The sequence below is a fragment of the Myodes glareolus genome, chromosome 16 (assembly GCF_982192425.1).
Source record: "Myodes glareolus chromosome 16, mMyoGla1.1, whole genome shotgun sequence".
NCBI lineage: Eukaryota > Metazoa > Chordata > Mammalia > Rodentia > Cricetidae > Myodes > Myodes glareolus.
This window is the reverse complement of record NC_142041.1, coordinates 1,029,283-1,042,942: the sequence shown is the minus strand read 5'-3', so window position 1 is coordinate 1,042,942 and position 13,660 is coordinate 1,029,283. Positions and strand designations below refer to the sequence as shown.

Below are 13,660 nucleotides of genomic sequence, written 5' to 3'. Positions count from 1 at the left end.
TTTTTCATGTCTCATTAGGGAGCTTCAGATCTGTAACTCTGAATACTTGGCAAGCCTCAAAATATTGCTATAATAATAACAATTATAAACATAAAAACAGTAAGTTATTGTGACAAGTTTATTTTTCCGTCAAGAAATGATAAGCAATTTGTATTATCAGAGTCTACTTTCAGCATAAAATTTACTCTTATTAAGGCCTGTTTATGGATTATTTTTGTATTTTGTATTGAAAAAAATACCTGAAAATTGATTGTCTTTAGGAACAAAATTTCTACACTCTATAGGAACCAAACAAATAACAATTATTCTAAATCTGGGAACAGTGTTCTCACAGAACATTGAAAGTCAGGAGCAGTGCTGCATACCCATAATCTCAGTCCTCGGAGGTGGAGGCAGGAGAATAAAGAACTCAAGACCATTCACAGCTAACCAGAAAGTTTGAAGAATGTCCATACTATAAAGGACTTGCTCTCATAAAACCAAAGCCCGACTAACCGGCTGTCAGACTAACGCATATCTTAAATATCACCACAGAACCTTCATCTAGAAACTGATGAAAACAGAGGCAGAGACCTGCATCGGAGCACTGGACTGAGCTTTCAAAGTTGATTTGAAGAGTGGGAGGAGTAAGAATATGAGCAACGAGACCAAGACCATGATGCGTACCTCCACTAAAACAACTCCAGCTGGACAGGGAAGGAACAAGCAGAGAACCAAACTATTCCCTCTGAATGGCTGGGGCAGTCTGAGGGGCCACTGGCAGTAGCACCAGGATTTATCCCTACCTCTTGTACAGGCTTTTTGGGAGCCTATTCTCTTTGGGTGGATACCTTGCTCAACTTAGATATAGTAGGGAGGGCCTTGGACCCTCCCCAAAGCAATGTGCCTTACACTCTCTGTGGAGTGGATTGGGAGGGGAAGTGAAGGGAATGGGAGGAGGAGAGTGACTGGAAACTTGTATTGGTATTGGTATGCTTAATGAAAGAAAGATTGTTTTCTTTTTAAAAAAATAAATCTTAAGAGACAGTTTAAAAGAAAAAATGCAAAGAAAAACTTCCCTGCAGGTGAAAGGTATTAGAATTTAATGGATTAATAATTTACATTTTATTTTACAATACTTTCAGGGAGAGAATAAGTAACTATTATTAAATCAAGAGTTGTTATAATGGGAAATGTTTTAGTTCATTTTTGGGATTATTAAACATATTTACTCTAGTAAAGGTATTGTCTTCAAAACAAAGTCTGAGGCCAGTCTGATCACTAAAGACAGCATTCTCTAGAAAAAATTCCTATTTATAGTCATGATTCATAAAACTCCTCTAACAATGTGAGCGTTATAAATGGAATTTACAATAACTCCAGAAGGCTCACCTATAGGATGAAAATCAGTCCCATATCATCCAAACTTTTATTGTCACTTGGGAATTCAGACAGAGAATTCAGATGCAACATTTTGTTGTCTCTTTGATTTTCCTGAACTCAGAACTAACAGGAAACATGCTTGAAAATATATCATGTATAGAACATGTGGTGGTATGTGGGTACCTGCCAGTTAAAATGAATATAGTGTCAAAATGAAATTACTGTTAATCTCATTTTATCCATTCTAATCCTTCACCTGTCAATCTGTCTGAATTCCATATTGCCTTCTTAATAAGATATTCTATTTCACTTAAGGAGACAGCCTGAGGTTTGGGGTCAATTAATACAATACTGTGAGACATACAAACTTAGTCATAACAACTAAAATTTAATTTAGTCATCTCCTGTTAATTACTAAGACTCCAGAAGAGAGCAACAACATAATTAAAGGGAAGGAGAATAGGATTTATGGGGAAACAGAAGAAGCTAGTGAAATATTGCCTTAAGAAAAGACAGCTAAAAGATACTTAATTTCATTTTCCTAATCCCTGTAGGGAAACAGTAGAGGAATGATATCAGAGCCAAAGAACTAATATGAATCCTAGCATACATATAACAGTAACCAAAACACATGTGAATTAAGGGATTTCAGTATCTAACATTTATTTAATAAATATTTAATATTTAATTAACATTTATTTTAAATTTTCTGTAGAATTACATTTTCTGTGTTTTGGCCTCAGGACTCACAGAAAAGCAGCAACTTACGATAGCAATAAGTGAGAAATTTTTGCCTTGATTTGCTTCCTGTGGTGTGCTTTAAGGTATTGAGATATGCCTTTTTAGCACAAATTGGAGATATGGGATACATTGTGGTTAGCCTATCTTTCCTTGAATGTAATAAGACTACCAATATTCTTAGATTAATTTGAGATCCTTATTAAGTGCAAAGATCAATTAAAATAAACTTGCAAGCTAAAGCAGACACCATTAATCACTTAATATACAATAATTAATCTGCCATTATGATCACCAGACTCCTTTTCTAATCCATGAGATCACTTAATTTATGCTCATAGCTTTAGAACAAAGCTGAGATCATGATATATTCTTTTCTTCTGTGATATATTGCCTATTCATACTAAAATGTATAACATGATTTAAAACAGATATAAAAAGATTATATAACATTATTTGAAAAAAATCACTCTTTTTTATGGTTTTTTATACTATATACATATTCTTTTGCACAGCTTTACTTTGATTCCTGTTACTTTTATTATTCATTATAAATGATCAGATTTTTAAAAATTCTTTTTATGGAAAACATTACCAAAAATGATTTTGTATTTTAGGGTTATGAAGCTAAAATTTTATGAAAGCATTAGAAACTATGCTTCCAAGTCCCTTTTCTAATTCTTTTACTCAAGTTCACATCAGGTTTCCCTGTGGCCAATGCTATTCTATTTCACATAGTTAATATTCACTAGCACGTGCAGGTATATTGTTCTACTAGAAACTTCATTCCAGCCCCTGCATTCATATACGAAGAGTCTGGAATTCCGAAAAGTCATCCCGGAGCATTTCTATCTATTAAACCTGGACTTTTCCTAATTCAGTTTGATTTGGTCTGGTTTAAATTGCTGCATCAGTGGAGAGGCTTTTGTGATGCAGAAACTCTTCAATACTTACAAGAAGAAAAAGACCCATATGTCTATAAAATGTTAGTGAAGCCGGGCAGTGATGGCACACACCTTTAACTCCGGCACTTGGGAGGCAGAGGCAAACGGGACTCTGTTAGTTTGAGGCCAGCTTGGTCTACATAGTGAGGCTCAGAACAACCAAAGTTACACAGAAAACTCTATCTCGAAAAACAAAACAAACAAACAAACGAAAAGTGAATAGTAATCCACCACTAACTCATAAATTATACAAATGCTTATACACTCCCCATATTCCTTAAGACAGGATTGTCAACAGGAAATATAGGATATCAGGGAACATGTTTCAAAGACATATTAAGATCTGTAATCAATTGATAAGTCAATGGAAAATCAAAGACAGAGTCACAATTGAACTTTGAGGATAAGAGATGGAGAAATAATTCAGCAGAGAGAACATATGTAGCCTATGTGAGACCATGGGTTAAGTCTCCAGCTGTATTTGGGGGTGGGGACCCAAAGAGATGCTCAATACCAGCAACATTGTGATAAGTAAAAGGAACCACATGATTCTGGGTGTTTGTGAAGTTCAGAATTGATTAGAAAAGCAAAGGAGTTTGAATAGACGCAGATGGTTGGGACAGTCAGTACCGTATCTGACTGATAAGTATTATCTGTGTAAATAAAATAGTCAAGAACCATTAAAATCAAAGATTACTCCTTTGAAATTTACCTGAAGAGAATCAGAGAGACTACCTAGGAGTACTAAAAGGAAGGGCAAAGAATGCTTGCTTGGCCCTTGATAATGATACTAAGATGTATTAAGACTCGACTTTCAATAATGTTAAGTGATCACTTTGTTTCTCCTCAGCAAGCCTGGCCCTTCCCCAGTCCTGTTTGGATGACTTTCTATGATCCTACAATTTACTCTCTCATGTAGGCAACTTAAGTTAATAATGGTATAAGATATGGAAAGCACAGTGATGCTGGAGTCCATAGTGCCAAGACAGCAGACAGTGTGCACCCTTCCACGCGAGACAACACCAGTAACTTGAATTTGCTGTGATGGTCATTATGTGCCAAGAAAAATGGAAAAGGTGCTTTAAATAATTATCTTTTTAAGGTAGGTGAATGTTCTCTTAAACATCACTTGCTATTATGTACATTTATATATCTTCATAGTCTTTCCAACTAAATATTTTGCTCCTGTTTTGTGAATCAAACAGGTAAAACTATCTTTAGAGTAGTCATAGTGCTTAAGGCTACGAGACTAGAAAGCCTAAGAATATAGTCACACAGTTTACAAAACAGTTCAGGAAAACGTCTCCTAAGTGAGAAAATGAGCCTTCCTTAGTGTTGAAACACCAAGTTTTATAGATAAATAAGGTAGAGCAGGGGAGCTTGAAAGGAATGAACTGATCACAAAATTGTGTGGAATTATATTAATGAGATTTGGGCTTTTTAGTAAAATGGAGAAGCAGTAAAATATTTTGTCTATTTATTTGACTCCTATACATAGGAGTAAAAGGTGAACAAATCTTATTTTAAAAACAACTAGAGCAGAAAAGGATATATATTTCGTAACAGTAGCCTAAGCCTTTGTATTTTAATAAAGTAGTAGTATATCTTTGAAAAACAGAGAGCACATCAGTTGATGAGAATTATCTTCAAATGATGCAGAATTGGAGCCTTAGAGGCAGAGTTCTGGCCTGGTCAGTGGGATTTTCACATGGGCACTTGTCCTTCATGTCACAGTTTTCTCACAGTAGGGACAACATTTTGGAAATTTTTTTTCTGACAATTTTTTAAGCACTGGGCCAATGGCTACACATCTGAAACATAAAGGAGTAAACTAAATACAGGTCTGAAAGAGGCATTCTGCTGCTTATCTAGGAGTTCCAGACACAGAACTGAGGATGGGATCATTTTTAATCCCCTGTCTTCAAAGAAACCAGTGAGAGTATGGTTCTAACACACAGCCCTGCCCCCCACACACACAATTAATGATATATACAAATAAGACATTCAAAGGTTTTTAACTCTGTGGATCGCAGAGATTACAGGGTAAGTGATGGAGAAGTTAGCACTGAGGATAATGGTAACAATTGATAGAGATTCTGACAGTTTTTCAAGTGATTCAAAATTCAGGTTGATCCTATAGCAAAGTAAACATCACTAGTTTTCATGTGATGTTTATATGGAAAATTGATGTGGGAGGTTCCCCTCAGTATGCTGTGAATAACATTGGTTAATAAAGGAACTGCTTTGGGCCTATAGCAGAGCTATAGGGGAACACAGCTAGGTGGGGGAAACTAAACAGAATGCTGGGGCAAAGGAGGAGAAGTCAGAGAGAAGCCATGTAGCCCCACCGAAGCCAGATGTAATTTTAGCCAGTAAGCCACAGCCATGTGGGGATACACAGATTAATAGAAATGGGTTAAATTAACATGTAAGAGTTAGCCAATAAGAAGCTAGAGCTAATGGGCCAAGCAGTGGTTTAAATAATACAGTTTTTGTGTGATTATTTCGGTTCTGGGCAGCTGGATTGAACAAGCAGTTTCCTTCTACAAATATTATTTATTCTTATTATGCCTACATTATTGTAACCCATAAATTAAGGAAGAGAACAATATGAATTTACAACTGAATGTCCTACTATTATATCTGGCTCCTTAATCTCTCTGGCCCTCATTGTCTTCTATAAAATGCACAGTCAGCTAAAACACTTAAAAGAGAGGAGAGAGAAAAGACATTGAAATCAGTTAGCACATGGGAGATATGGAAGGCCTATTTGGCTCTGTTAATTAGAGTTATTTTACCTTAAGCATAAAGAAGTAAATATAGCGTCTTTAGAAATATTTCTGAATACACTCATTATAGTGGGTTTCTCTTCTTTGACATACCTGGTACTTACAGTTTCTGAAATTACACTGTATTCAGGAAGGAATCAAGGATTATTATGCTACACATTCTGCTGGTACATATAGTATCTTACCTTGAAATATTTCCATTCTCTTTCTTGTACCTTTTGGATATATTCATTTTTTACATCCTCCTAGAAGAAAACATAATATCCAAGTAATGAGTAATAGTTTTGACTAGTATACATTGTATGCCTGTTTAATAAATTTACAATTAATGAAAACTTTGAAACACAGAAACAGCTAGAAAAACCTCAGAGCAGCTTAACAGGCATAAAATAAAAGCAAGTCAGCCAGCTTCTTGATTATTCCATCACAAAGAATAGAATTAGACCTTAAAAGACAGACACTCTCTAGAATTTTAATTTATTGCAACTTACCACAAATAATTGTGAAAATGATTTTATTACATTTGTGTAAAATGAGGAGACCTGTACTGGTAACCTGTTTTATATATTTGACACTTTCAAACATGTGTACAATGTACTGTGGTCATATTCAACTCCCAGGGTCTTATTTTAACCCTCCCACACTTCTTTATGCTTTTCTTCTTCACAACTACTAATTTTCTAATATTATCAATATTCTTTGTTTGTATGTGTATGTGTGTGTGTGTGTCTGTGTGTGTGCTTGTGTGTATATGGGTATATGTGAGTATATGTTTGTGTATGTATGTATATATATATATATAGGTATATCCACATTTATGTATGTGTGTGTATTTGTTTTTATGTGTATATTTTTGTTAGTGTGTTGGGGGTGGGGGTGTAGATGTGTTGTTTTTATCTGTGACCCAATGACTCTAATTAGTCTTATTTGTAGATGCATTCTAGAAGGTTATTTTGTGGAGTATGGGGAAAATATGAGCAATACAGCACTCATATACATCCTTAAAATTATAAATGCAATTTTCTTAGCCAATGTAATATGATCAGGACTGGAGATTGTTTAATATATACTTTGTACAACCAATATACTTACAGTTAAAGAAAACCTTGGCTATACATAATCATGAACAGCAGAAAATAAGACGCAAAGAACACACAAAAAAGGATTGGTGTTGAAAAGCCAACTGGTGAGATCTTCCCTGGGGAATACTATTTCTCTGCTATTTGCATTAGTTAGTTGCCTGTAGTTCTTTGTCTAGGGTTGAAGCCTCATAGTCTTCCCCCAATCCATGGTAGTATGTCTTTTGGTTTCATTCTTGTCCAAACCTTGTTTAGGCAGCAATATTAATAAGACTTCAGGGCTATAACTTCTTTAACATTTCTATCAGTTGCAAACTCACAACAAACTTCCTCTGACTTTTACAATCTTTCTGACCACTCTTCTGCTACAATCCCTAGCTTAAGCTAAGATGTGTGAGACACAGATACAGGTATTGTGTTATAAATAGTAACCAATAGTCCTACAAAGACATGATGCCTATGAACAACAAACAGCAGGGTGCAATATTCCCCATGGTGCAATAGTCTTTAATTAGACTTATCCCTCTCAACAAGAGGAAAATCATGCCTGACACTGGAAACCTATCCAGCTACCTAAGTCTAGTGAGGTCATGGATCCTAGACTAGATCCTACAACTACCACTTTACCGAAACTGTATAATTCCTAACTATATTCTAAATATCTATCTGGTACCCACAGGTAAGAATAGGTCTCACCTCATTGAATAAACATCTTAACAATAGACAGAGCCAGTTACAGAAAACCACAACTGATCAAAATCCAAAGGAAAAGTAACAGTGTGGTGCTTAGTCACAAACAATAAATCTGTAAAACAAACCCTGAAGTCTCTTTAAGCAAGTTGGACATTTAAAAGCATGACCACCTAATAAATTGTAAGGCAAGTAGAAATAAAACCTGCTATTCACTAAAGTAGAAATTTAATCAACATGATTTCAGTCTTGTTATGTAATACTAATGCTATTTTTTATAGTATTATATATATAAATATATATAATATATATATATATTTATATATATAAAGTATATAAAAGTATATACTTTTATATAAAGTATATAAAAAATAATCCTATTTTTTCTGTTAGCTTTTCTCTTGGCTCATAATGCCACTAAAACTAAATTTTCAAGCACAATAAGGGAAGATGTCTCTATATATGATGATTTAATGTTAGCATTATTCATATAATATTTAAAATGGCTATATTGTTCATAATCTACAACAGAGCTTTTAGTTATCAAATGAGTGCCGGAATTTTGTGCTTTATAACAATTGTACCTCTGTTATATTCTAGAAGTGTTTGAACACATGAGCATAAAAACAGATTTCCTAAGAGAAAAACATGTTCCAGTTTGTTCAACTATTTAAGCCACAATCTGTGACACACCTTCTGGTCAATGGACAATTAACATTATTCAAATGATAGAGAATTTGACTCCATATATTATAATATATAAGAAGAACATAAATGTATAAAATGTATAGCAGCATATTAATCCTCTAGAAAATGGTCTTGAGAACAGTATGATTTCAGTTGTCCAATATAACTGGCTAATTACTGTGGTTGTTAATACAAATTTAATCTATTAATAGAAGGTAAGTCACATATATGACTCATTTTAGTATGTATGAATGGACATAAACACTAAATATAATTTAGACATTAATTAATAAACACCTAAATACCTTATTTTATTCCCTACATGTTTTACTTTGCTCTTCAGAAAATAACAAAGTCCAGAGATTTTTGAGTAAAAATGCTGTGCAGAAATATTTAAATACTTGGTTTTTATTTGAGGATGTGATGGTTTGGCAGCCTCTTCTGAAATGATGCCTGTAATGACTCTCAGCATGAAGCAAACTCTGAATTAATTACAGTGGATATGACTTTCCTGACATTATTTCTCATACATGGATTGTGTTCTGCATAACTTCACATTGTAGAATAACTAATGACCCCATTCTCTTTTTGGCAGTCCAGTGAAAACAAAAAACAGATGTTCAATATGAGCAGATGTCCAAGGTGACACACTAAACATATGTAGCACTGGAAATCCTAGATGCTCTGGCCTGTGTACTGGCTGCATACCCAGGGTCTCCACTAAGCAGTGTCTGGTTTGGTCAGAGTAGGATTTCATTCACGTATTAGATAATGCTATCCTCCCACATTGTAATTCCTACACTGTGCCAAAATCACTTTCTTCCAAGACAAGAGGAGTAATGATAAACAAAATTTTCAAATTCCCAGTTTTTCATTTTTCATATTATTTCTACAGAAATTAACAATTAAGGGCTAGGAATTTAACTTAGTTAAAACCATTGCCTAGCATTCAAAACTCCCTGGATCAATCCTTAGAACTGTAACAGCAATGGTAACAACAACATCAACAACAACCATTAAATCCAGAAAAGACAAAACAAGCAACGGACTACAATTTTAAAAATTATCTGTACTTTTTAAATAAATTCTTTGGGGGGTTTATTTGTCCAGTTTTATGTATGTTTTTATTATGTATATATGTTTGTATAATAATTAAAGTAAAAGAAACCATGAATTTGAGAAAGATTAGGAGACATGTGAGAAGTTAAAGGTATGAGAGGGGAGGGAAAATCATTAAAAAACAATACATACAAACTTCTCTCCAGTAAATCTGTAAATAAAAAAACACAAATAAAATGCTTTTATGCTTAGACTATTCTAAATCCTAAAAATAAATAATAGGAAAAAAGGAAGACAAACACAACTAAAGGGAAGAAGTCATTTGGCCCATGAACTCATTTGGCCCATAATTCCATATTAGCTCATCATTTTAGGAAATTTGTTTTGAAAATAGATTTTTTCATAAAAGATATTACGATTGTTATTTCCCCTCCTCCCACATGGGAGACACAAAGGAAACAAAACCTTCTAGACACAATAAGACTGACATAGATATGAAGTCACCAGACTGGCAGAATGCACATAGCCTGAACAGGTCTAAGCCAGACGGAGTTCCAGTGCTGGGAGGGGAAGTAGATATGAGCGTCCATCCCTAATGGAAAAGTTATCTCTAACTGATAACCACTAGCAAAGAAAAAAATAACTTTCTCCAAATAAGTCTCACTGTATATACAAACCACATTTCAGAGATTTTAAAGTGGCAGAACATTGAAGTATCTAGTCACATTACATCTTCATCAAGAGCAGAGAGCAATGAATTAATACATCTCTCTTTAAAGCCAGGATTCTAATGGAAGAACAGGGATCTCCTGTAGCCTGAATTCTCCAGGGAAGCTAAGCAATTTTAACTTGGCTTAAGTTTGTCCTAGTTATACTGCTGTTTATGTTAACACAAGTAAAAAAAAGTGTACAGAATTTTGCATTAAATGGTAGAGAGTTGGGTAATAAGTCAGTATCTTGGCTATAAATATAAGCAGGCTGTTAAACTTTATGAAATCTAAAACCTTTACATATCTGGGTACACTGACTAGGCTCCTCTGAGATTGGCCAGATGTAATAGAAGCATGAATCCCACTGAGCTTATCTTCATCCTGGAGGAAATCCCAGAATGTTCTGGACGGAATAAGGTAAAAAAAAGGTGCTTAGTCATACATAGCATCCTACTTTAAGTCCAGATGCAATAATGAATATTTTGCCTTGTTGTTCTATATTTAATATTTATATGACAACATCCATTGTGAAATGCCACAGGGCAGATGTACTATGAAAAATAAATAATTTTGGGGGGGCCAGAAGTCATTTTTAATTAACATATCAATTAGGAAAAGCTCTTCTGAACAGATGTCCCTTGTTTTATCCCGAGTCATACAAAGAGCTGTCAGGTCAAGAACAGAAATAAAATTTAACAGTGCAATAGACAAGTGCAAGAAGACTGTGTTTGGAACTATGTCTGTCAATATAGCTCTAGAGAATAAAAAGGTTGTGTCATACGGATGTTTATAAGTTATATCCGAATTCCTTCATTGAGTATTTTTCCTTGATGTTTGATTAGGAAGCAATCTCAAAACCTTACTATGTGAGTAACCAAAAAGATTGTAACCCTCAGGTATATTTACCTTATGTTTTTGTTTTTTTTTTTACAAGACCTAACTTTTGGACCAACCATTTCTTATGACTATGTTTTGGGTTAGAATGCATTATATCTCTGTTTCAGTGGCTTAGAGAAATCAAAGGTTGGTTAGACTGATGACGTGAAGAGTCTATGGATGGGTCTTCCAATTCTCTGACGGGGTCAGTGAAAAAGACCCTTGTTATCATATCTGTTAGCGTGAATGGTGTGAAAGGCTGTGGTTCCCGTGCAATCTCCACTATGTTCAAGGCTACAAGAATGAAAATATCCAAGGTTTCCTTCCTGAGCAACTGTTTGCTTATTTGAAAAAAAAAAAAAAAAGCCCTCTATGGAGAACACAAACAGTCCTTTGACTAGAAGGGGCTACTTAATTTTGATACCTGAAATGACTCTGTGAAAATGAATATTTTAAAATTCCTGAATCTGGAACTTTTGTAAAAGCATGAGGGTAAAAGTCCAGAATTTTTTCCACCAGGTGGAAAAAATTATTAACTCGTTAGTCATTAAATTAAACAAATTTTCTTCCCCAAATCATTATTATCAGGTAATAATAACCTTGAATATTTTTCTTATTGATTTAGTTCCTATTGGAATAATGAATAAAATAATACATAATCAAAGCCACCACAAAAATCATAATTATTTGATTATTTTGATTAAAGTTAAAATTATGTAAACAATTTACATGTGATAATTCTTGAGTTAACTTTTTTTAACCTGTTAAAAGATGCAAGTTTTTATTTAGAAACTATACATAGTACTCTCAACTAAAAGAGAGACTGAGGAAATATTAAGAAAAGAAAGAAAATGAGAATAAGATAAGGAGATGGTGTTAGTGAGATGAACACACAGAAACATGTCAGATATTGAGAACCACAAGAAACTTTACCTAAAAGCTGTACCGTTGGCATCCCAAAGAAGGACCAATGACATATTTAAAGGGTCTTAGTATCTTCCAAATTACACACACACACTTTTCAAAAGACCTATTCTTATTATTATCATCGGAAATAACACTCCAAGGGTCCTAATCCAAAGGATTTCAGTAACGAAATCCATACCTATGTCCTTTATAAAGGGAAGTCAAATGAGCTCTGATATTTTAAGATTTGCTATCACACCAAACACAATTCAACCAGGCTCACGGCAATGTGGTTTGAATGGACACAGCTGTCATATGTCATGACTTAGCTAGCAGGGACTGCAAAGGGCCTGAAACAGTAACCGTCATATCTTCACCTTGCTTCATATGCTCTCACGTGCTCTGAAGCACACACCGGTAAGAGAAAGTCACTACTGTCTTTATTCTTCCTTATTTGTTGTGTATCATATATACCATTTGAAAGTTTACTTTTAAGAATATTTTAAGAAGTTTCAGGTGTGAATATGTGAATAGATGTCTAAACAGAAATACTTATAACTCTCAATTGATGATATTTACTGAGAACAAATGTCATTTTTTTCTAGTTATTACTTCTTAGTACTGTTTAGTGAACTTATTAAAAATAGCAATAATACAAAACTGTCTTCACATTTGTATAAAATGTTTTCTGAGAAACTAGAGGCTCTACTTGGAGAGACCATCGATATTTAACCAAGGATTCTAAAAGCTACTTTAAATTTTATTTTTGGACAAAACCACCTTTTTGATAATGTAAGAATGGGTTCAGAAAAAAAATGTTTGGACTGGGACTGAACGAGGACGCGATCCAACCAGATTCTCTGAATGTGGCCGGATTCTCTGAATGTGGCTGGCCCGGAGTCTTTCTGAAAAGCCATTGACAATGACACTGGGACCTGTTTCCTCTGCATATACTGGATTTTTGGGATCCAGTCCGTCTGGACACTCACCTCCCTGGACCTGGAAGGAGGGGGGAGGAACTTGAACTTCCCACAGGGCAGGAAACCCTGACTGCTCTTAGAGATGGAGAGGGAGGAGGAGAGGGAGTGGGGGGAGTGGGAGGGTATTGGGAGGAGGGGCGGAAATGGAAACTTTTATAATTTAATAAAATTACTTTCAAAAAAAATAAATTGAAAAAAAAGAAAAAAATGTTTCTATATTTGCAGAGATTTTGAACAAAATTTTAGGAAATTTTAGAAATTGTGTGTGTGATATCCATGTCAAATATCCTAATTTGCACATGGGAAAGGATAATAGGAAAGTCAGTATAAATTAGATTACTGTGCTAGTTACTCTATGTGAAGGATTGGTTATTTGTTTTCAGTAATAAAAATTGGAATTTATATTCTTTTTAGTAGTTTAATACCTAAAGAATGACTAACCAATCAAACGTCAACTAGAAACTGCAGAAGCTGTATCTATCACATTCATTGGGAGATGACTGAGCCGGTTCACCTGCTAGCTTCCTCTGTGTTAACCATTGCTCTTTCTGTCTTTGAAAGTCAACAGCTGGGAAAGTGAGGGCAGCCAAGATCACAGTTTCAGACCAAACCTTGACTTTTGCTCTCCTTTCCCTGGCTGCTGTGATCTGTAACTGTCAAACAGTAATAAAGTGGATGTCAGACATGAACTACAGATTTAGTAGTGGGGAAGACAGGAAGACAGTGAAGGCAGTACAGGCTTCTCCAGACAGGACTTTACCATTAATAGGCAAAGAATCCTGGTTTTTTTTATACAGCTTTCCAGATAACTTCCTGAAATATCCTATTTCTTAACAGAAG

The 13,660-nt window shown here is 34.6% G+C and overlaps 1 protein-coding gene across 1 annotated transcript in view; it reads right to left on the bottom strand.

Annotated features, from left to right (window-relative positions):
* The window catches only part of Cnbd1 (cyclic nucleotide binding domain containing 1), a 293,203-nt gene that overhangs the window by 8,448 nt on the left and 271,095 nt on the right, over positions 1-13,660 (bottom strand). Inside the window, exon 12 of the mRNA XM_048420690.3 lies at positions 6,019-6,078. Coding sequence (XP_048276647.3) covers positions 6,019-6,078 — 60 coding nt within the window. The remainder of the gene's footprint in view (positions 1-6,018; positions 6,079-13,660) is intronic.